The sequence below is a fragment of the Nematolebias whitei genome, chromosome 10, assembly GCF_014905685.2.
Source record: "Nematolebias whitei isolate Nwh7 chromosome 10, NemWhi1, whole genome shotgun sequence".
In the NCBI taxonomy this organism is placed as follows: domain Eukaryota; kingdom Metazoa; phylum Chordata; class Actinopteri; order Cyprinodontiformes; family Rivulidae; genus Nematolebias; species Nematolebias whitei.
In genome coordinates this window covers 10,726,311-10,751,207 of record NC_056507.1, presented here as the reverse complement: position 1 = coordinate 10,751,207, position 24,897 = coordinate 10,726,311, and the positions used below count along the sequence as shown (strand labels likewise).

Sequence of the window (24,897 nt, the reverse complement as noted above, 5' to 3'; positions counted from 1 at the left end):
GACGCCTCCGCCGTTTTGAACACGACGTGGTATTCTATCCACAACAATGGTTAAGACTGAAGTCTGTATATTTCATATTAGGTTAAGTTTTGAAAATATAACAAATGTTAGAGCAATATGGTTAAAAATAACTGAAGTCTGTATTTTATTTTGAGTTAAAATTTAATATACTATGGTAGGCTGAAGTCTGTTTCCTTTTATATTTATGTATTTTGAATTATTTGTCTGTGATGGACTGGAGACCTGTCCAGGTGCCTCTCACACAGTGATGGCTGGATGTGGGCACCAGTGATACCTGTGACTCATAAAGGAAGAAGTGGGTAAACATGATGGATGGATGAATTATTTGTTCATAGATTTTTATTTTACAATTGTTTTTTATTTTTATTTTTTTAATTCAGGCAACTAAGCTAACCTAATACTGGTAATTTAAGTTACAGAACTGTATGCACTCCTATATTTTTTCCTATTTTTGGTATAAATATAAAATGAATCAAAAAGATTTGATACAGTAAGGAACCTAAAAGTATTGTTTTAAATAAATGTTCTATTTGTTTACATTGTTGTTTAATCTTTTCAGCTTGTCAGCTACATAATTGAAACAAAATTTATAACCATTTCAATCGAAAAATCGTTTTTGAATCAAAAATCGTTTCTGAATCGAAAAATCGATTTGGAATCGTACCGTGACACCAAAAATCATAATCGAATTGGATTGCCAGACAGAGATTCGTACCCCTATTAAGGACAGACTGCAGGTTTCCCTGGACATCTTTAAGACAGCCTGTCAAATTATCAAAGAGCTGTTAAAGCTGCTAAGCCTGCTTTTTTTATCTAACGTGGTTTCAAACAACAGTCACAGACCTCAGGTTCTTTTAATGTTTTTAACTCTGTTGTGAATCCTTGTAATGCTGGTCATGTTGCTGAATCTCCTGCCCTGTGTGAACAGTTTTCCAAGTTTTTTATTTATAAAATCTCTGCTCCGAGACTCTCCTCAACATAATCTTACACAGACCCCTCCTTCTTTCCTCCATCCTCAGCTGCCTTTGAACAGTTTGAGCCTGTGACTCTTGCTGACTGACAGGAGTTTTTCTGTTCCTTTAGGAGAATGTTCTTCATCTCCAGCTCCTCTAATCTGTGGGGTCCCTTAAGAGTCTATTTTAGGTCCACTGCTTTTTAATCTCTACATGTTGCCTTTGGAGTCCATTTTTAGAAAACACAACATCCCTTTTCATTGCTTTGCTGATGATACTCAATTATATCTTCCGATTGAGTCAGACAAGGTCAGTCCACTGGATCCACTCTTGAACTGTCTAAATGACATTAAAGTCTTGTTAAAACTAAGTTTTCTGAATTTAAATGAAAATAAAACAGAAGTTTGGTCAGCTTTGGTAAATGTAACACCCATAACACTCTTGGCCGCTTGGCTTCATACAGCCACTCCAATGTTAGGAATCTGGGAGTTATTTTTGATAGTGCTTTTAAATTAGACAGATAAATACAATTGTGAAATCCAGTTTCTTCCAGCTAAGACTCATTGCCAAGGTGAACTTGCAAAGCAAACTTGCAGAGCAGCCGGCAGGGAATCACATGTGGAGACGTTTCAGCAGACACAGACATACATCATGGATCGGAAATCTCTGCAATTTGGATTGGAAAAATCTGATACGTAAATTATGCTGGTATTGGAACCAGATACCGAATTAGCCCCATCCCTAGTTTCAGCAATCCTAGGGCTGGGTAACTTTCTAAAAAAAAACAAAAGGTATCGGTATTGTAATTGTCTGGTTCCCCTTCAACATATCTTTGTCAGCCATGTCAGCCAGCTCCAGATCAATTAACTTACACCTGCAAATGCAGTCACATTTAACAGAGATGGATCAATGCTCAAGGGAGTGACGAGGAAGGACAAGGTGGGTTTTTTCCCCCCCTCTCTGAACTCATGGAATAGTATCCCAAACGATACTTGCATCGTGGCAACTGAAGACTGCAAATACTCTGAATTTATCACCTAGTTGTGAGCTTGATTGAACTCCTTTAAAGAAGGGAAGTGAGAGTGCACCTCTGTAAATCTCTGGCTAAAACTGTCAGCTTGCTTGCTTGCTTTTAAGTTATTTGTTTTATTGTTTTTACTATTTGCTGTTTTTTGATTTGGTAGTTCATTACTTTTATGGTATCTGTTGAGTTTATAGTTTTATGCTTGTATGTGTTAGTGTATAGCACTTTGGCCAACAGTGTTGTTTTAAAGTGCTTTATAAATAAAGTTGTATTGTACTATACAAACACAAAAACCTCCCCCAGCATGTGTAGTGCTGTGCCTCCTTTCCCCTGAAGAGTTGTATTCATCGTGTTCAGGTTCGTGGTCATGTCCAGCATGAAGTGCAGCTGATTGCTGCTCATGAAAGTTTCACCTCTCCCAGACATTATGCAAAGTGTTTCAGCACCTCCAATCTGGACAGCCACTGGACTCTGTTATGCAGCAGGAGGTCAAATATGCGCTGTCCACCTCATCCAGTAACGAACGGAACTGATTTAAACCTTTAGCCATTATTTTATTGATAATCTGAATGACAACATTCATGACCTCTGTGTATTCTAGAGGAAAAGTTTGTGCGCACAACACCTCTTGGTGCAGGATCAGAGAAACGTCAGTAGCTTTCTATCCACTGCCAGCTTCCGCGAATGTGACGCTTATTTTGAGCGATGAAAAATTATATATTTCATTTTAATTTTTTCAAGATCACAATGATTTTCCAATTTAGAACTACAATAAAAAAAAAAGAATTAAACACAAATAATATACAAATAAATTAAATACTTATGATTTTCCCAAGCCATGCAGAGCCACAGTATAATGATGAAAGAGCCGCGAGTTGACAACCCCTGTTCTAACCCAACACAAAACAACCATTGAAATTTACTCAGCGGGGTCTGCAGCTACAGCCTGCCTACAAAGACGGTGATTAGTGACAAAAGTGCCAGGATGTTACGTCACGTGAGAACTATATATTACATTACACCAGCCAGGAATGGCTGGAAATAAGCCTGTCAGCGTCAAGGAGGGCAGGTTGCTGAGTATTTAAAAATGTTCACCTCTTCCTCGCAATGTCAAGAGCAAGGAGGGTGACAGTCACTCACATGCTATTCAGAGAACCGGGGTTAGGAAAGTAACTTAGGCCCTATTTACAAGGACACGATGGGGGGGAAACATAGGTTTTTTCGTATGTTAATTAGAGGAAAAGATTTGTGTTGACACGGTCGGATTTTGGGTTTACATGCATCCGGAGGATTCCCCTCCGCCATCCCGAATCCACTGTAGTTACCATGCCGGGTCATTAGATGGCGCTGTGAATTTTGTACCTTCACCTAATGCGCATGCGTGCTGCCTCGGCACGCTCCTTTCCTGTGAGCTAAAAAGCTCAGCTAACAACAACGTAACAAGTTAAAGCTGGATTCTGGCTGGATTTTGGATAAGAGTCAAAAGATTTGACGCCAAGCGGGACCGCTTCGTCTAACAGCTCCACACTGGTCGCTGAGTGGACCAGAACAGAGTCGACGATGTCGGACTTTATTCCTTGATAATCAGTAGCTGATTTACAACTGCAGGTAAATCAAATGTTCTTAATAATGTTAGCTTTTGTTTACTTCAGTTACAAAACAACCAACTGAGTTTTTATTTTTCCTGAAAGAAGAAGAAGCAGCTCTCTCCCACCAGGCGGTTCTGAACAAGGCTCGGCCCAGATGAATTGCAGGAGGACGTCGAAGAGACAGATGTTGGATGAACTATTTATTTAAAATTCCCCTCAGTTCTTTTATTCAATCCATTGAATGTTTTAAGTTGCATTAATCAAAGGAGTGGCAGCCTGAACGAGCCAGATGGACAACATGGGACCAGTATATCCAGGATGAAAACAGAGGAGAGTCCAGTTAATTAATGTAGTTTACAGTTAACGTTTTTAATAGTGTGTTCAGTTTAATTATCAATGTTTGTGTGACATACAGTTTGTGGTGTTGAATAAATAAATAAAAATTAAACCCGATGTCTTCATTTTCAACTTTAGTGTTCACGCTATGTGTTTAGCATCATTTTAAATTTGAATTACATAATGTCCAGATAGCTTCATTTAGCTCAGAGCTTCATTATATCTCGCACTAACATAAATACTGTTTATTATTATTAAACTTATTAGTTAGATGTTATAGTGCAGCGTGACGTGTGCGCGTGCCACGTTCTATAAACGGCGATATTACAACTGGATCAGACTGTGTCTGATCAGCGAAAAACATATAGTTTTACAAGAGCACTGTTTGACACCTTTTGATTGAGATAAACCTTTTTTTTTCTCGTTTTGTTTCGTGCAACGGAAATGTCAAAGTATGGCCAGCAGAGGGCTCCAAACTTCATTGTGGCGAATTTCAACACAGTAAGCTCCAGTTTCTTCATTCATTCAACCTTTATTTATATTTAGACAGGTTAATCCCACTGAGCCTCGGGGACTCGCTTACAAGAGAGACCTGATTTTAACAAAGAGTGACAACAGAGACAATCATAAAAAGCATCACTAGTTTAACTAAATAAAAATGTCCATTTGAGGTTCATTTAGTTTTCCAACCTGTGAAACCGGAGAGAGGAGCAAAAAGGACAATGCTGCGTGTTGTTTCCGTCCAGATTGTCTCTGACTTGAGTAAACGGGTGGCGTAAATTAAACATCTTTCAAACCAAGACCAGCATCATTTTGTTGTCTATCACTTCATATTCATGTGCACTTCATGAGCGTTTAGTTATGCAATACACATGACTGTGAATACTCGAGAGTTGAATTATGATAAACGAGTAGTGTTCAAAATATAAGAACACCGCGCTGTCTGTTGAGTGAACATTTCAAACACACAGCCATTGTGTGGGTCTCAGCAGTCAGCTTTACAATAAAAACAGACGTTTAAAAAAAGCCACTCACTTTCATCAGTTAGCATGATAACCGTGTCCAGCTGCCGCAGACGGCCCAGTGTTCTGGTGTAACTTATGACGGTGTTAATGGAGACCTTTATCTGGTAGCGTCGGCTGTTACGGTTAGCTAATTCTGGTTAGCTGCTGCAGTTGAGGGAGGGGTCCTGGCAGCAGAGGTGGACAACAGAAAGAGACCTATAGCTGCCCTCGTTGATGCCGTACTGTTTATGTTTATGCTGTTGTCCACTGTTGTCATCTTTCTTTGTTGAAATCAGGTCTCTCTTGTAAATGAGTCCTCGAGGCTCAATGGGATTTACCTGTATAAATAAAGGTTGATTGATTATGTGACATTAAAATGTCAACACATGAAGTATTGTATTACGTTAAGGTACGCACACTTTCAAGGAAGTTGGAAAGTTTGCGTATATTTACGCATATTTTTACGCAAAATTCAATGTGAAAGATCCCGACCTGTGCGTGAAACATGGCGCATTCAATCAATAGCTCAATTAATTTGATATAACTAGCCAAAAAGCTCCATATTTTTTTGAGTAGCGAATAAAAATATGTACTGACGATTATAAAGCTTGAATAATTTTTGTGCTTTTATTTGCATACTTCCGGTCACTGAACGGAACTACTTTTGGTGTGTAACCATGAAACGACTTGACATCGTTGAGTTTACTGTCTGCACCCATTTATCCCAGAGATTATGATCACGAACCGTCTTGTTTGGAAAACGGGAAACAGCAACATGTTAGAAATCGTCTTCAACTGCAACGGTCAAGCTGTAAATTCCGGGTTTGTAATTTTCATTCTTTCTGTTCAGAAGGGATGTTAGCTACAGTTTTCCGACAGCCGATGGGTTTAGCTTCTTAACCAGGATCCGTCCCTGTTTGTTGCTTAGCATGCTAACAAACTGATGAATGTCAGTGGCTTTTTGAACGTTTAATTTCTACTTATTTTTTTTTTAAACAACGGAAAACTCAAATTAACACAAAATAATTTAGAGTCTGTTAGCATTTGGGCTGCAGACCCAAACTGTCCCTGTTTTGAGTTTTTATTTCTCTCATCTGTTAAGTTACCTAGCTACCATAGCATTTAGATGTTACTTTTGCCAGAAGTCCAAAAGTAACAACAGTGTGACAAGTTGTTAAATATTGATGCCATAATTATTTAACATGACACAAACAAGGTCTGAATAAATTAATTTAGTAATAATTATATGTTGTGTTTTTACTAATCATAATGATATGATAATGATAATCGGCTTTTAACTGGAGTTCAAAAGAGGGAGCACATCCCCCCCACTCTGGCTTCACTCCACTGGCTGCCTGTTCATTTTAGAGTTCATTTTAAGATTCTTTTATTTGTTTTTAAAAGTTTAAATGGTCTTGCTCCATCCTACCTCTCTGAGCTGCTTCACCCATACTCTCCTGCTCGGTGCCTCAGATCAGCTGATCAGCTGCTCCTGGAGGTGCCGAGGTCTAAACGGAGGCTCAGAGGGGACAGAGCTTTTTCTGTAGCTGCTCCAAGACTGTGGAACGATCTCCCTCTTCCCATCAGACGAGCTCCTTCACTGGTCCAGTTTTAAAACTTTTAAAAACACATTTTTACTCCCTGGCTTTTAGCACACACTGAATTTTGCTCTGCACTGTTTTTATTATTTTTTATTGATCTTAATGTTTTAACAACTGTTTTTATGTGTTTAAATGTTCTTGATTTTATATGTACAGCACTTTGTGGCAGCTGTGGTTGTTTTAAAGGGCTTTATAAATAAAGTATTATTATTATTATTATTATTATTAATGAGATTGAACTGATCTGATACTTCAGATGTAAACAAACAGTACTGGTAGAAATGATAATAATCAGTGTTTATGCTGTATTTTAAACTGGTGTGTTGTTGTGTATAATTTAGGTACTATTGCATATTGCAAATTGCTGTATTGTTTTACATTATTAGTGTTTAGCGTATATCTTAGATCTTTTATAATACAGTTTGGCGTTTGTTTAATGTATATCTTAGTGTTTATCTTAGATCCTTATTTATTTATTTTTTTACACTTTATATTTAGCTATTTTGGGGTGTAACTGGGACCCTGTGTACATAATTTTGTTCCACCTCATGCACCACATGAGATGGAAATGACAATTAAATTGACTTGGACTTGGTTATATGGCATTTTAGTTTAATTGATTTTTATTTTATTTTATTTTTTGTATATTGGTTGCAGTATTTCTCAAAATGTACAAGTTAATTATATATTAGTGGTATTTTTATGTAGATGTGTGATTAGGGTGTTGTTATGGTGTTGTTATTATCAGTCCAAGCACAGAGTTGTTGTTTTTTTTTTTTCCAGTAATTGTAGGGAAGACTAGTATAGTTGGTAGATGTTTCAGTAGTGGTGCAACATGAGAAATCTCAAACAGACATAAAGAGTTAAATACTGTAATGTTATTATTTATAAAAATAATGACAATAAGGACTGCCACTAACAAATATTGTATCTGTTTAGTAGTCTTTTTGGTTAATTTATTCTTTTTAACAACCAATTTTTTTGCATGAGCCGATTGTCGTCCATGTTTGTTTTGGCGCCCTCACATAAGTTTGCTGTGTTCCGTTGACTTTAGTTCAACTGACAATCAGTGTAGTCTGTGATCTCTCATCAAATGTCTGATACCCAGTCTGTCATTTTCATAGAAAAATCTGTTGAAACCTGTGTGTTCGTGTGACCTCTTAAGTCTTTTTTTTTAAATCTGCAAATTCTCTGAAAATTGTGTATTGTGTCCCCAGCTTGAGAGAGATTTAAAATTTCCACCCTTGATATAAACTTTGTCTTCTGTACAATTTGCCACTAACACCCTCAGGTACAGAGCACATTTTTATATTTAGTTTGTGATCTACACCATCCTCCATTCTTGTAGTCCTTTTCTTTGTTGAGTTATGGTCTTGACGGCCATTTTGAGTCACCAGACCTTTCTGACTGCATGATAATGACAGGAATTTTGATTCTCCCATAAACCAAACAATAAAACTGTGTGATACCTAAATTCCTTTTCTTCAGGCAACACGGCACTCCCTGTTTGTAGAGAGTGGTTTACCTTTTCTAACTGAATAATGATACAATAATAATACCAAAGTTCATGCTCAATAATCCAGGTATAAAATCCAACAATGTTCAGTCAGGTCAGCTGGATGGTTTCTTTTTTGTGCTGAGATGTTTCGCCCTCCATCCATAGATAGAGAATGTCTTGGAAATATCCCTACCATAACCCAAAAACATAAATTGTTGAAGTCTGTAGCACACTACCGCCAAAATCGAGAGTCTCTTTCTAAGCACTTACCCAACTCCTCCCTCACCTAAGCCTTTACCTCAGCAGCAGCCAGGGCAACACATTTGGCCCACTGATGAGACTCAGCTGCTCCTGGAGACGTACCAGTTAACAAGACTCAATAGGACTCCTTTTTCCTCTTTATGACCTCCCTTACCCAGTGTGCCCACCACCATGGTCAAGATGGTGGCCTTGAGTGGCACCAACAACTTTGAGACTACAACTCAGGGCACTCGCCTTAACAGTGCAGGTCCAGAACATGTCCGACAAGGGACATTAACATCCATCCATCCATCCATTATCTTTACCCGCTTATTCCATTTTGGGTCACGGGGGTCGCTGGTGCCCATGTCCAGCAATCACTGTGCGAGGGGCGGGGGACACCCTGGACGGGTCGCAAGTCCATCATAGGGCCACATAGAGACATACGAGACAAACAACCATTCACTCTCTCATTCACACCTAGGGACAATTTAGAGTTACCAATCAGCCTAACATGCATGTTTTTGGTCTGTGGGAGGAAACCGGAGCACCCGGAGAAAACCCACGCATGCACGGAGAGAACATGCAAACTCCACCCAGAAGGCCCCTGGACCGGGGTTTGAACCAAGGACCTGCTCGCTGAGAGGCAGCAGCTCTACCAGTTGCGCCACCGTGCTGCCCGGGACATTAACATTTTCACTAAATAGCATTTCTAAGTGTATGTAATTTTTTTTTAACCATACCCTGAGATGAACTGAATTAAACTAAAACTAGGCTAGCTCCTACATCTCACCAACATACATGCTCGCCAACAGTAATGTAGCAATTTACTCAGTGCAACAACACAAGTGATGGATGTGTGAGTGTAAAGGTAACCTTGTCTTTAATATGCATGTTTTTCAGTGCTCCCTGCACACACTCAACAAATGATGCCGATTAAAGAAACAGCTCTTGAAGAATGGAGGCCTGGTGTGGACCAGCTGGACTCAGAGACCCTCAACATAAAAGAGGAAGAGGAGGAATCTTGGACCAGTCAGGAGAGAGACCAACTCAATGTGAAGGGGGAGACTGAAGTCACCAGGTTTTCAGTCACTGCACTTAATTTGAAAAGTGAAGGTGATGATGAGAAGCCTCTGTTCTCACAGCATCATCAGCATCAAGTGGAGAACAGAGATTTTCCAACCAGCAGCTCAGCTGATCAGCTGGAAATAGCTGATGCAGAGGATTGTGGAGAGGCAGAAACCACCAGAAACTCAGATCTAAATACGCACATGGATGATTCCAGCTCATCAGAGACTGAACTCAGTGAGGATTATGAAGATGACGAGGATGTAAACTATCCTGACTCTCAGCTTAAGGACTTGTTTGACTCTGGTCCTAAAACTGAAGACAGTAACAAAGAGTGGGAGGGCAGCAGGTCTCCTGAGTCAGGTGTAAACACTGAGTGTGGTAAGCAGTATGTCAACAACCAGTCTCTTCAGAAGCACATGACATGTCATCCAGGGATAAAGTCTTCAAGCTGTGTGGTTAAAAAGAGAAATGTTAGAGTGAAGAACAATGGAGAGTCGCACAAGAAAATACAGACCAAACCAAAGGCGTTTAAATGTCATGACTGTGATAAAAGGTTTAACAGCAAAAACGATCTAAACAGACACATGAGAGTCCACACAGGAGACAAACCATTTTTTTGTGATCTCTGTGAAAAAAGTTTTAGCCAAATGTCACATTTAAACATGCACATGAGAATCCACACAGGAGACAAACCATTTTCTTGTGATGTTTGTGGACAAAGATTTAGCCGTAGTGGCAATTTAAATTCCCACATAAGAGTCCACACAGGCGACAAACCTTTTTCTTGTAATGCTTGTGGGCAAAGATTTAGACAAACTTCTAATCTAAACTCGCACATGAGAACCCACACAAGGGACAAATCATTTACTTGTGATGTTTGTGGACAAAGATTTAACCATAAGTCAACTTTAAACTCCCACCTGAAAATCCACACAGGAGATAAACCTTTTTTTTGTGATGTTTGTGGACAAAGATTTGGCCGCAGTGACAGTTTAAACTCCCACATGAGAGTCCACACTGGTGACAAACCATTTCGTTGTGATGTTTGTGGACAGAGATTTAGCCGTAGTAGTAATTTAAACTCCCACATGAGAGTCCATACAGGTGAGAAACCATTTCCGTGTGATTTTTGTGGACAAAGATTTAGCCACAAGTCAACTTTAAAAGCACACCTGAGAGTCCACACAGGAGACAAACCTTTTTCTTGTGATATTTGTGGACAGAGATTTAGACAAAGGTCATCTTTAAATTCTCACCTGATAAGCCACAAAGACAAAGCATTTCCTTGTCATGTTTGTGCACAAAGATTTAGCCATAAGGATAATTTAAACAGGCATTTAAGAATCCACACAGACAAGAAAACATCTCCTAGAAACTCACATGACATCACACAGAACTGAATGTGCACAGTTCTGAGGTTTGTTCAACAATTTAGAGATTTGTGCTCAATTTTCACAGGAAATATCGACATATGCACTTTGTTATATGCACTTTGTTTGAAATATTGTGTATATTGCATCATTTTTATTTGTATTTGTATTTTTCTCTACAACCTTACCTTGCACTGGTAGTACAACCCCAGGCAAAAATCATAGAATTACTCTAGTTTTTAAGTAAATAAAAAAAAAAAACTGCATATATCAAAATAAATTTGATAACTAGTCCTTTTCTAAAAAGAGTGCACACCTTGGAGAGTTGTTCACAAAGCAGATTCACATGAATCATGGCTCCAACACCAAAATGTTCAGTTCAAACAAAGGATAGGATTATAAAACTTCTTCATGAAGGAAAATCAAGACAAAATGCTGCAAAAGACGTTTGTTGTTCCCAGTCGGCTGCGTCTCAAATCTGGACCAGGTACAAGCAAAAGGGGAAGGTTGTAAAAGGGAGGCACACTGGTAGACCAAGGAAGACATCAAAAGGTCAAGATGGAAAACCAAGCAATGTCTTGAAAACTGAAAATGCAACAAAACTAATGAGAAACAAGTGAACAAAATAGGAGTCACTGCCGGTGACCAATTGGTAAGAAATTGCCTAGAAGAAATGTGTGAAAATGTAAAAAAAAGAATGTGTGTGTGTGTGTGTGTGTGTGTATACAGTGGTGCTTGAAAGTTTGTGAACCCTTTACATTTTTCTATATTTCTACATAATTATGACTGAAAGCATCAACAGATTTTCACACAACTCCTAAAAGTAGATAAAGAGAACCCCGTTAAACAAATTATACAAAATATTACAGGTGCTGGTCATACAATTAGAATATCATGAAAAAGTTGATTTATTTCAGTAATTCCATTCAAAAAGTGAAACTTGTATATTATATTCATTCATTACACACAGACTGATAGACTTCAAATGCTTATTTCTTTTAATGTTGATGATTATAACTGACAACTAATGAAAACCCCAAATTCAACATCTCAGAAAATTTAAATATTACTTAAGACCAATAAAAAATTGATTTTTTTAGAAATGTTGGCCAAATGAAAAGTATGAACATGAAAAGTATGAGCGTGTACAGCACTCAATACTTCGTTGGGGCTCCTTTTGCCTGAATTACTACTGCAGCAATCTGGCATGGCATAGAGTCGATCAGTCTGTGTCTAGCTTTGGCACTGTGCAGGTGCCAAGTCCTGTTGGAAAATGAAATCTGCATCTCCTTAAATTTGGTCAGCAGCAGGAAGTATGAAGTGCTCTAAAACTTTCTGGTAGACAGCTGCGTTGACTTTGGACCTGAGAAAACAGTGGGCCAACACCAGCAGATGACACATGGCACCCCAAACCATCACTAACTGTAGAAAGTTGACACTGGACCTCAAGCAACGTGGATTCTGTGTCTCTCTTCCTGCAGACTCTGGGAGCTTGATTTTGAAAGGAAATGCAAAATTTACATTCATCAGTGAACGTAACTTTGAACCACTCAGCAGCAGTCCAGTCCTCTTTGTCTTTAGCCCAAGCGAGATGTTTCTGATGCTGTAGATGTTTCTGATGCTATCTCTTGTTCAAGAGTGTCTTGCCACAAGGAATGCGACAGCTGAAACCCATGTCTTGCATACATCTGTGCGTGGTGGTTCTTCAAGCACTGACTTCAGCTGCAGTCCGTTCTTTGTGAATCTCCTCCACATTTTGGGATGGGTTTTGTTTCACAATCCTCTCCAAGGTGCGGTTATCGCTATTACTTGTACATTTTTTTTTATCACATCTTTTCCTTCCCTTTGCCTCGCTAATGTGCTTGGACACAGAGCTCTGTGAACAGCCAGCCTCTGTAGCAATGACTTTTTGTGTCTTGCCCTTCTTGTGCAAGGTCTCAATGGTCGTCTTTTGGACAACTGTCAAGTCAGCAGTCTTCCCCATGATTGTGTAGCCTACAGAACTAGACGGAGAGACCATTTAAAGGCCTTTGCAAGTGTTTTGAGTTAATTAACTGATTAGAGTGTGGCACCAGGTGTCTTCATTATTGAACCTTTTCACAATATTCTAATTTTCTGAGATACTGAGTTTGGGGTTTTCATTAGTTGTCGGTTATAATCATCAACATTAAAAGAAATAAACATTTGAAATATATCAGTTTGTGTGTAATGAATGAATATAATATACGTTTCACTTTTTTAATGTAATTACTGAAATAAATCAACTTTTTCATTATATGTTATGACTAGCCCCTGTATACTTATTTGTTTATTGAGGGAAATTATCTAATACTACATATTTGTGAATGGCGAAAGTATGTGAACCTTTGCCCCCCCCCCCCCCCCACACACACACACACACACACACACACGCAGCAATAACTGCAACTAAACATTTCCAGTAACTGTTGATCAGTCCTGCACACTGGCTTGGATGAATTTTAGCCCATTCCTCCGTACTGAACAGCTTCAGCTCTGGGATGTTGGTGGGTTTCTTCACATTAACTGTTTGCTTCAGGTCCTTCCACAACATATGGATTGGATTAATTTCAGGACTTTGACTTGGCCATTCCAAAACATGAAATTTATTCTGCTTTAACTGTTCTTAGGTAGAACAACTTGTGTGCTTAGAGTCATTTTCTTGCTGCATGACTTACCTTCTTTTGAGATACAGTTCATGGACAGATGTTTATCTGATATCATTCAGAATTTATTGTTCCATCAATGATGGCAAGCCGTCCTGGCCCAGATGCAGCAAACGGACCCAAACCATGATAATACCACCACCATGTTTCAAATATGGTATAATATTTTTATGCAGGAATGCAGTTTCCTTTTGTCCAAACATAACACTTTTAATTTAAACCAAGAAGTTCTCTTTTTTGGTTTCATCTGGCCACAAAACGTTCTTTCAATAATCTTCTGGCTTATCCACATGATCTTTAGCAAACTGCAGATGAGCAGCAATGTTTGTTTTGGAGCACAATTACTTTCTTCTTGCAACCCTGCCATGCACACCATTGTTGTTCAGTGTTGTCCTAAAGGTGGACTCATGAACATTAACATTAGTCAATGTGAGAGAGGCCTTTAGTTGCTTAGAACTTACCCTGGGGTCCTTTGAGACCTCACCGACTATTACACACCTTGCTCTTGGAGTGATCTTTGATCACTCCTGGGGAGGGTAACAATGGTCTTGAATTTCTTCCATTTCTACACAATCTTTTTGATGAGCATCAACAACTTTTTCTGAGGTCCTCAGAAATCTCCTTTGTTCCTGCCATGATACACTTCCACAAACATGTTGTGAAGAGCAGACTTAGATCCATCCATCCATCGATTATCTTTTACCCGCTTCTTCCATTTTGGGTCACGGGGGTCGCCGATGCCCATGTCCAGCAATCACTGTGCGAGGGACGGGGGACACCCTGGACAGGTCGCAAGTCCATCACAGGGCCACATAGAGACAAACGAGACAAACAACCATTCACTCTCTCACTCACACCTAGGAACAATTCAGAGTTACCAATCAGCCTAACATGCATGTTTTTGGTCTGTGGGAGGAAACCAGAGAACCCGGAGAAAACCCACGCATGCACAGAGAGAACATGCAAACTCCACCCAGAAAGGCCTCGGGACCAGGATTTGAATCGGGGACCTGCTCGTTGAGAGGCAGCAACTCTACCAGTTGCGCCACCGTGCTGCCCTTTGATAGATCCCTGTTCTTTAAATCAAACGGGGTGCCCACTCACCTGATCATCATCACATTGATTGAAAAAACCTGACTCACCTTCAAATTAACTGCTAGTCCTAGAGATTCACATACTTTTGCCACTCACAAATATGTAATACTGGACCATTTTCCTCAATAAATAAATGACCAAGTATAATATTTTTGTCTCATTTGTTTAACTGGGTTTTCTTTATCTACTTTTAGGACTTTTGTGAAAATCTAATGATGTTTTAGGAAATATGTATGCAGAAATATAAAAAAATTGTAAAAGGTTCACAAACTTTCAAGCACCACTGTGTGTGTTACATGTTTATGTGTATATGTTTGAATATGTGTTTTCATAATATGCATATATATATATATATATATATATATATATATATATATATATATATATTCAATTCAGTTTATTTATATAGCGCCAAATCACAACAAAGTTGTCTCAGGGCACTTTACAGGAACATTCACATACATAAAAGCCAATTAGTAAAGTTTTCTATCTAAGGAATTCAGCAGACAAGTTGAATCTTGGCTTCGTTGCAGTCTCCCATCCTGAGCAAGCACAGTGGCAACAGTGGAAAGGAAACACTCCCTTTTAAAAGGAAGAAACCATCAGAACCAGGCTCAGGACAAGCGGCCATCTGCTTTGACCGGCTGGTTGAAGACAGGAAGGAGAGACAAACGAACATAGAATATATATATATATATATATATATATATATATATATATATATATATACACAGTAGTCCCTCAATTATTGCGGGGGATTCCTACCCTGAAGCCTCACGATAAGTGAAAAACCAAGAAGTAGGAATAGTAGTAAAAGTACTAAGTAGTAGTTTATATATACATATTATATATATGCATGGGTGTGTGTCTCTACCAGGCAGGTTCTAACATGTTCAGCATTTTTTTTTTAATTTACCCTTATACAAAAGTGCACAACTATACGTAACAGATTACACCATGTCAATCCATTATCTTTTACTCGCTTTTTCCATTTTGGGTCACGGGTTGCCGGTGCCCATGTCCAGCAATCACTGTGCGAGGGGCGGGGTTACACCCTGGACGGGTCGCAAGTACAGCACAGTACCACATAGAGACAAACGAGACAAACTAAAATAATTTATTTAAAATAAAAATTCCATGCTGATTGTGCAGCTTATCTTTCAATCAGACAATTGTGTGTCATGTCCAATCTTACTTTTGATACTGTGTGTATATATATATATATATATATACACACACACACACACGATCTTCTCAACATGTTCAGATTTTTTTTTCATTTACCCTTTATTTATACAAAAGTGCACAATGATACCCAACAGTTTACACCATGTCATATTTTAATAAACAAATGTATGTATGTTTCTTGAAGTGACAAAAGTTGGCTAGATGGACCGATAAATGGATAAATAAATGGACAGACAGTAGCATTGATGTATGGACATACAAATAGTAAAGCAAATTAAATCTACAGATTACATTACCCTTATACTGTTTTGGTAGTATGTTCATGTATTTTTGTGTTTTAATGTTTATGTTTAAATAATTTATCCTGTTTTTCAATGTTAAATTCCTCTTTAATAAACAGATTAAACTTTTCACTGCTTCCTCCTATTTTTACATTATGACTAATCTGGTTAAATATAAGTCAAATTATCCTAATGCAATATTTTTGTAAAAGTATTTTAATTTATCTAATATACAATCGAAACATTAAAAGTTGGAAAGTTTCTGATTTTTAAAAAATGTGAAGAATAAAACTGTCGTGGCATGGTGGAACAGTTGGTAGAGCTGTTGCCTTTCAACGAGAAAGTCATCGGTTCAAATCCTGGCCAGGAGTCCTTCTGGGTGGAGTTTGCATGTTCTTTCTGTGCATGCGTGTGTTTTCTCTGGGTACTCGGGTTTCCTCCCACAGTCCAAAAACATGCATGTTAGGCTGACTGGTAATTGTTCCTTGGTGTGAGTGAGAGAATGAATGGTTGTTTGTCTCTTTTTTTGTGTGTGTGTCCCTGTGATGGACTAGAGACCTGTCCAGAATGTGTCCCCCGCCTCTCACACAGTGTCTGCTGGATATGGGTACCAGTTACCCCCGTGACACGAAAAGGAAGAAGCAGGTAAAGATAATGGATGAATGGAATGAAATCTGTATGTGTTGAAATCGTAAAAAAAAGGCTTCAATAGAAATGTTTTTTGAGCTCTTATTTGCGTACTTCCGGTCCTTTAAGATTACTTCCTGTGCAACAGTCTCAAACTGAGCGTGCGCGGTGTGTTATGGAACCGTGTTGTTTGGAAAACGGGTGACAGTGTAACATAGAGGTCGTCTTCAACCCCAACGATCAGCTGTAAATTCTGGGTTTGTAATTTTCATTCTTCCTGTCCAGTGTGCGGATGTTAGCTACAGTTTTCGTGCAGCCGATGGGTTTAGCTTCCCAACCAGAACTCGTGTCTGTTTCTGTTTGTAGCTTAGCATGCTAACAAACTGATGAAAGTGAGTGGCTTTTTCAACGTTTAATGTTTCTACTTTACATTTTCAAACAACCTAAAACGCAAATTAGCACACGTGCGTCTAAGATGCAGACTTAAACTTTAAAGTTTTTATTTCACACATGCAGTTCGTTACCTATCCTGTAACATTTAGCAGTTGTAACAACAAAGTCCATGCTCAATAATCCAGGTATAAAATCCAACATTTTTCAGTCAGGTCATCTGGACAGTTTCTTTTTTTGTGCTGAAACGTTTCGCCTTCGATCCAGAAGGCTTCATCAGTCAAGGAAACACACAACAAAACTGATTCTTCCCCCAACAGCTTAATCCAAAGTGGAACAAACCAGTTCTGCTTGTGATAAGATGGTCTCTTTGGTACGCCCCTCCTCCATTGCCGGCCCTCTTTCTTGTTGACAGTCTTGTCAAACTGGTTGAAAACAGCAAAGTCCATGCTCAATAATCCAGGTATAAAATCCAGCATTGTTTTCAACCAATGGCTGAGAGTGTTAACTCTGCCCATGAATCATATATATATCTGTGCAACCTGTCCTGAAAATCTGACCTTACAAGTAAAATACCATTTAAAAAATCTTCTGCTGTCAAGTGTGGGTCCTTTTGAGTAAGTAAGATAAAGTGAGAATATTTTTCTCCAACAGTTAGTTTCGTCATCCTTCTAATCATATGTTAATCTTGTGTTGTTATCTTCTTTTTTAACCAACCAGCAAACAGTCAGTTCAACTCCATCAGTGTAAGTCAACTTGCAAAACCTTAAACCAGCATCACCTTAAGTCTAAATAAATTAACTTTTTTTTTAATTTTCTTCACCTCTACAATTAAATCAAATGACTTGTTCTCATTTGTGCAAGAGTTCCATTTAGGTTACCTAATTAGAAGCACTTTTGACTGGATGGCTGAAATCCTGTAAATTTTGAAGAAAAAAAAACTGAAGTATTGTATAAAATTAAATAATAGAAAGCAAATAACTCATAAAAGAAAATGCTTCATGAAACTGAGAAACCATTTAAGGAATCATTAATGAAAAAAAAAATTTTTTTCATTATCTCTGTTAAATAAAACCAAACTGTTACAATCAAACCTGTTTACACTCGGGTGTCTGAATGTAAACAAGATATTGAAAGGTAACATTTACTTGAGTATTATTTTCAAAGATGTCTTAATCCAAGCTCAAATTGTTTTGAAATTAAAATGAAACAAAATTCTTACAGGTTATTTAAAATTGACAATCTGCATGTTTTAGACAATTTAAATTATTACTGGTCTATTACCTTTGACTTTCCTCCTCCCTCTGTCTCCTGACACGTTTCCCTCCTCGTGGTGTTCGACTAACAGTAGCACATCCAACAATTTTCAGTCAGATCATCTGGACAGTTTCTTTTGTGTGTGTGTGTGTGTGTGTGTGTGTGTGTGTGTGTGTGTGTGTGTGTGTGTGTGTGTGTGTGTGTGTGTGTGTGTGTGTGTGTGTGTGTGTGTGTGTGTGTGTGTGTGTGTGTGTGTGTGTGCTAAAACGTTTCACCTTCCATCCAGAAGGCTTCATCAGTTAAGGAAACACACAACTCAAAACTTGTTCTTCCCACAAAAGCTTACTCCATAGTGGAACAAACCAGTTATGTTGGTGCTAAGATGGTCTTTTTGGCACGCCCCCTCCTCTGGTGCTGGCCCTCTCCCTCGTCAACAGTTTGACATGACTGTCGACGAGGTTTAATGGTAAAATCAGCTGCATTTCAAATGTATTAGATGTCTCTGTGCTCTGGGAGCACGCAGAGGGAGGAAATCAGGAAGGTGGAACACTGCACATTTCTTCAAATTTTAAAACGACAAGCACCTAAAATAATTATTTGTTTGCTCGACATTATAGCAAAGATGTGTCTCAGTTGAACTTGTACTTAATAAATGCACTTCAATGGTCAAATTAGCTGCATTTCGCTGAGGCGGCACAGCGAAATGAAGCTGATTTGACGGTTGCTACAGGCACAGTCCCGGAGCTGGACGAAGGTGGCAGGCTATGGCATGCCGATTGTGTCATTAATAGCCACTTTTACCTTTTATGACAATATGACACAACGGCATGCCATACTACTTGAGTGCCATCTAACAGTTGAAAATGGTAGTGTTCAATATTTTCAGTGTCAGAATGAATGAAAACGGTCATAGCTCATCCAAAAAATGATTTATAAATATGGGAAAAAAACATAAATAAGTTGCTTTGGTGTATAAGTTGCAGGGCATGTAAATTATGCAACAAACTGCAACTTATAGGCCGGCAAATACAGTAACTATTGAAGAAACCTGTGTCTACCTTCTTAATAACAGGTGGCAGGTGGCAATTTTGCCACGTACTCAAGTGTCTGGCGCCATCTATTCTGACAGACGATTTTTTTCTTCTCCTTTGGAGTTAGTCGACACACCGGTGCGTGATAATCACATGACCAATTTCAGTTGCTCTAGCGAGAAAGATACAGCCTCTCAGAGACTCCATTTTTTGTATCAAAAATACAGACTTCAAGCTACACAACAGTTTTTTAAATTATGTTTATAGGCCAAGTAAAACAAGAGTTAAGAAAAATAATCCACGCCACATGTTTTTCTGAAAACCATTGTCATATCTGAAGCGCGTTAAAGCAAGAGGCTGCGGCAAAAACGGGCATTCTCATGGAAAAAAAACACCCTCATCACCCTCCGCTTTTACCTTTTTTCTTTTTTGAGCTGCATGCATAGCTTTGTCACAGCATACCCCAGACCGTGAGCGAGCATCCATTACTGCTTTGGTCATAAGATGATACCAACGGATTCATGTTCTGATGGTAGATCACATTAGCTTTTTGCATGCTAGTAGCTAATGTGCTACTTTTCAAATACTCAGAATCCTCTGCGAGACACATTTTTGACCCGTGAAGCCCACAGTGTATTATCCAAACCCATCTGGAATAGTTGCAGACCTTCAAGCACAAATCGACTGCCAAGTTAGAAAAACTTGTAAACAGAATTCACAATGACATTTAAAGAGATGTGGGTTGTTTTAAATTAAAAACGGTGGTTTCTAAGAACTACTACTTATCAGACTCGTTTGATTCCATACAGCATGGGACGTCTCCATTAGGTGCCTGACGTGAAAAGAAGTCACAAAATAAACATTGGACAGAGGTTTTTTTTATTTCTGTAGTCTGCTCACACAGACTATGGCCTACTTTTGCACACCTCACCAACCAATGTTGTTTCTTGATGCTGAACTTGGATCCATGTAAGTTACCTGAACTTTCTACCAGTCCCAGGCTGTTCCTTTGAACACAATATCAGTATTGGTAAGTCCTCACGTGAATTTTTCTTTGAGATCCCAGACCTGCCAGAAATAATATTGAGATCTCTCTAAGCCCCTTAATGGCCTACCAGTATTATAAGTCCCATTGTGGCCTACCTGTTAGGCCTGTCACAATAACAAATTTTGCTGGGCAATTAATTCTCAGAAATTATTGTGAACGATAATATTGTTTAAAATCAGAATCAGAATAAGCTTTACTATCATTGCACCAAGATACAACGAGAACATGTACATGCAGTCTTCCGGAAGATGGACGGAGTGCATGAAGCTGCAACTATAGAAAGTGCGGCCTTCTTATCCTTATCAGATAATAATCTGATAAGGATAAGAAGATAATAATAAATGTGACAATAATTAGTAATTGTTGTCAAATTTAAAAATAAATTTTGGTTAATTTGTTTAGAGTGTAGTACCTTTTTTGACTACCATATGGCAATATAAGACTGTTTGAACCGAAGGATGGATAGTGAGAGAGCGAGCAGCCTATCTCTTAAGAAAAAGGGGAGGGAGGCCCCTTGACATGACATGGGCTTCCTTTTTGGGGGGTTCTCAAAATTGCGGACGCTCTGTGTGGTTTAAGCTCTTTATCATAGCATTTTTCACACAAAGCTTTTAATAAAAAATCAGTAAAGTTCTCAGCTTCTTTATGCAGAGAAAAACAACTTTTTACACGAAGGCACAGGTTTCAATCGTGAATTTTGGAGCTTCGACAAGACGGAGGTTTTTTTCCCCGAGGTTGGCCTGCTAGTTTAGCTCGTAGTTCAGCTTCTCAGCTTAGCTGCTTTTAACAATCCAAAAATGTGATTTTGGACAGTTAAAACAGATTTCAAAAAGAAAAGAGAAAGGAAGGGGTCAGTGAAGAGCACCGGAGTTGAGCCTTGTCATTCAATGTCTTCAGTAGAAAGAGAGAGACACGAAGGAATGATAAAGCCGATAAATGAAAATGAGGTTGATAATTTTCATTTATCATGCTATTAATTGATTTATTGTTTATTGCAACAGGCCTACTACCTGTATTATAAGCCCCTTTGTGGTCAATCTCTACAGCAAGTCACTTTGTGACTTCTCTGCAGCAAGTTCTTTCATGACTGCTCACTATTGAAAGTCCCTTTGTGATTTCAATACACCAATAACTTGGATATTTTGAGTAAAAGCAGCACCTCATGGTCAGTACGTGGCTCGTCTGGTGGATATCCGTCATATCCCCTGTCTCACCAGCAGATTTGGCCTCACTACAATCAGCAGTTCATGCAGAGGACTTTTGATTCATGAGTTTGATTCCTCCTTGCATGGATTCAGGTCTAAGCCTGGTGTTCTGAGGTCAGATGTTGGTTGCCGACTGTCAAAGGACCAAAATGTTGGAGAAAAATATTCTCATTTACGTTATTTACTCAAAAATCACTGCATTCAATGGCAGGAGAATTTTTTTAACTGGGATTTTACTTGCAGGGTCAGATTTTCAGGACAGGTTACATAAGTATACATACAATGTACACACGAGACCACCAAGCTATACGCATCATATCCCCTCCACTTGTTTTTATATCCTTATCAGTTCAGCAGAGTTCACAGGGCGTAGGAGGTGTTCTTGTCTGCAGCTGCAGCCTCACCCAGCTCCTCCATTAACATAAACATAGTTCATGGACAAAGAAGATTCTCAGCCATAGTAATAAAAACATTCATAACTTTTGACCAAAAATTCTCTGACAATTCCTCTTCATCATACAAGTGATGTATGTGTGGGTGTAAAGGTAATGTTGTCCTTAATGTACATGTGTTTCAGTGGTCCCTGCACAAGATCAACAGATGGTGCTGATAAAAGAAGAAGCTCCTGAAGAATGGAGGCCTGGTGTGGACCAGCTGGACCCAGAGCCTCTCAACATAAAAGAGGAAGACCAGGAGCCTTGGACCAGATACCAACACACTGTAAATGAGGAAAGTAACGTCACACATTATTCATGCATTGTAGTTCCTTTGAAAAATGAAGATTATGAAGAGAAGCCTCTGTTCTCACAGCTTCATCAACACCAAGTGGAGAACAGAGATTTTCCAACCAGCAGCTCAGCTGATCAGATGGAAGTAGCAGCTGATGCAGAGGACTGTAAAGGGGCAGAAACTACCAGAAACTCAGATCTAAATACTCACATAGATGATTCCAGCTCTTCAGAGACTGAACTCAGTGAGGATTATGAAGATGATGAGGATGTATACTATCCTGACTCTCAGCTGAAAGACTTGTCAGGCTTTGGTCCTAAAACTGAAGACAGTAACAAAGAGTGGGAGGACAGCAGGGCTCCTGAGTCAGGTGTAAACACTGTCAACAAATCTCTGAAATGCTCTGAGTGTGGTAAGCATTATGCCAACAACTGGTCTCTTCAGAGACACATGACATGTCATCCACGACTAAAGTCTTCTACCTGTTCAGTTAAAAAGAGAAGTGTTGGAGTGAAGAAAAATGGAGAGTCACACAGGAAAGTCCAGACAAAATCAAAAGCATTTAGATGTCATGACTGTGATAAAAAATTTACCAGCAAAAATGATCTAAACAGACACATGAGAGTCCACTCAGGAGACAAACCATTTTTTTGTGATCTTTGTGAAAAAGGTTTTAGCCAAATGTCACATTTAAACACGCACATGAGAATTCACACTGGGGACAAACCTTTTCCTTGTGATGTTTGTGGACAAAAATTTACTCATAAATCAACTTTAATCTTCCACCTGAAACTCCACACTGGAGACAAACCTTTTTCTTGTGATGTTTGTGGACAAAGATTTAGACAAACTTCTAATCTGAACTCGCACATGAGAACCCACACAAGGGACAAATCGTTTACTTGTGACATTTGTGGACAAAGATTTACCCATAAGTCAACTTTAAACTCCCACCTAAAAATCCACACAGGGGACAAACCTTTTTCTTGTGATGTTTGTGCACAACAATTTGGCCGTAGTGACAGTTTAAACTCCCACATGAGAGTCCACACTGGTGACAAACCATTTCCTTGTGATGTTTGTGGACAAAGATTTAGCCGTAGTAGTAATTTAAACTCCCACACGAGAGTCCATACAGGTGAGAAACCATTTCCGTGTGATTTTTGTAGACAAAGATTTAGCCACAAGTCAACTTTAAAAGCACACATGAGAGTCCACACAGGAGACAAACCTTTTTCTTGTGATATTTGTGGACAAAGATTTAGACAAAGGTCATCTTTAAATTCTCACCTGATAAGCCACAGAGATAAACCATTTCCTTGTCATGTTTGTGGACAAAGATTTAGCCATATGTCAAAATTATATGCCCATATGAGATTCCACACAGTTGACAAACCATTTCCATGTCATGTTTGTGGACAAAGCTTTAGCCGCAAGGATAATTTAAACAGACACTTTAGAATCCACACCAACGAGAAAACATCTCCAAAAAACTCACCTGCTGTCACACAGAACTGAAGGTGCACAGTTCCAAGGTTTGTTCAACAGTTCGTTTAGAAATTTGTGTTCAATTTTAACAGGAAATATCCACATCTGTACTGTGTGTTTGAAATATTGTGTATATTGTATGATTTTGGCTTATATTTGTACGTATTTTCTCGGTACAAAATTACCTTGCACCAGTAGTACAACCCTTGGCAAAAATCCTGGAATCACTGTTTTTGAAGTTCTAAAATAAGCTCATGCATCAAATTAATTGTAATTAGTCCTTTGCTAAAAAGAGTGCCCACATCTTGTAAAGTTGTTCACAAAGCAGATTCACGTCATCCAGGTACCAAATCCAATAATTCCAAGTCGGGTCATCTGAGCAGTTTCTTTTTTATAGAGATGTTTCGCCCTCTATCTGGAGGTCTTCATCAGTCAGAATAGTCTAACTGATGCAGCCTTCCAGATAGAGGGCGAAATGTCTCTATAAAAAAAGAAACTGTCCAGCCGACCCGACTGAGAATTATTAGAGGTCCTTGACACATTAATGAACCAAATACATTTCCTGGTTCATTAAGAATTGGCATTTAAACAGTCCTCATCTTGAAACCAAAATGACGCCTAGCAATTGATCAAAAATACCTCGCCACGGGCAGCACAGTGGCTCAGTTAGTAGAGCTGCCACCTCTTGGCGAGAAAGGTTGCCAGATCATTTCCTGGCCGGGAACCTTTCAGGGTTGAGTTTGCATGTTCTCTCAGTGCATGTGTGGGTTTTTCCCCGGTACTCCGTTTTCCTCCCACAGGCCAAAAACATGCATGTTAGGTTGATGGGTAACTCAAAATTGTCCATGGGCATGAGAGAGAGTGAATGTTTGTTCCTCTTTTATCTCTATATGACCCTGTGATGGACGTTCTACCTGTCCAGGGTGTACCCCACCTCTCTCACACACAGTGACACCACGATCAAGAAAGGAAGAAGTGGGTAAAGATAAGGGATGATGGATTGATACCTTGCCATTGCGAGGCTTCAAACAGGATGTTCTCAGATGGAACTGGCCACCGAGCTTCGAATGTCACACTGTCATCAGCACGTTGCAACAGAGAGAGTGGGAGTCACAAAGGCAGAAGTGGATGTCCTTTGGCCACATACCACATACATGATTGCTTCAT

The 24,897-nt window shown here is 39.0% G+C and overlaps 3 protein-coding genes across 3 annotated transcripts in view; 2 read left to right on the top strand and 1 right to left on the bottom strand.

The window, feature by feature from the left end:
• The window catches only part of LOC119415974 (gastrula zinc finger protein XlCGF26.1-like), an 8,605-nt gene extending 3,505 nt beyond the window's left edge, over positions 1-5,100 (bottom strand). The window contains exon 1 of the mRNA XM_037683143.1: positions 4,959-5,100. Within this exon, the coding sequence (XP_037539071.1) occupies positions 4,959-4,974 (16 nt within the window). The 5' untranslated portion in view covers positions 4,975-5,100. The remainder of the gene's footprint in view (positions 1-4,958) is intronic.
• A 499-nt stretch (positions 5,101-5,599) lies between these two features.
• On the top strand, positions 5,600-10,737 carry LOC119415972 (zinc finger protein OZF-like). The gene is made up of 2 exons (XM_037683142.1): positions 5,600-5,749; positions 9,170-10,737. Exon 2 carries the CDS (start codon positions 9,193-9,195, stop codon positions 10,735-10,737), a length of 1,545 nt encoding a protein of 514 aa, XP_037539070.1. The 5' UTR covers positions 5,600-5,749; positions 9,170-9,192.
• A 6,010-nt stretch (positions 10,738-16,747) lies between these two features.
• LOC119415971 (gastrula zinc finger protein XlCGF57.1-like) lies at positions 16,748-23,760 on the top strand. The gene is made up of 2 exons (XM_037683141.1): positions 16,748-16,839; positions 22,091-23,760. The coding sequence occupies exon 2, from the start codon at positions 22,114-22,116 to the stop codon at positions 23,758-23,760; it is 1,647 nt and encodes a 548-aa protein (XP_037539069.1). The 5' UTR covers positions 16,748-16,839; positions 22,091-22,113.
• The last annotated feature ends 1,137 nt before the right edge of the window (positions 23,761-24,897 follow it).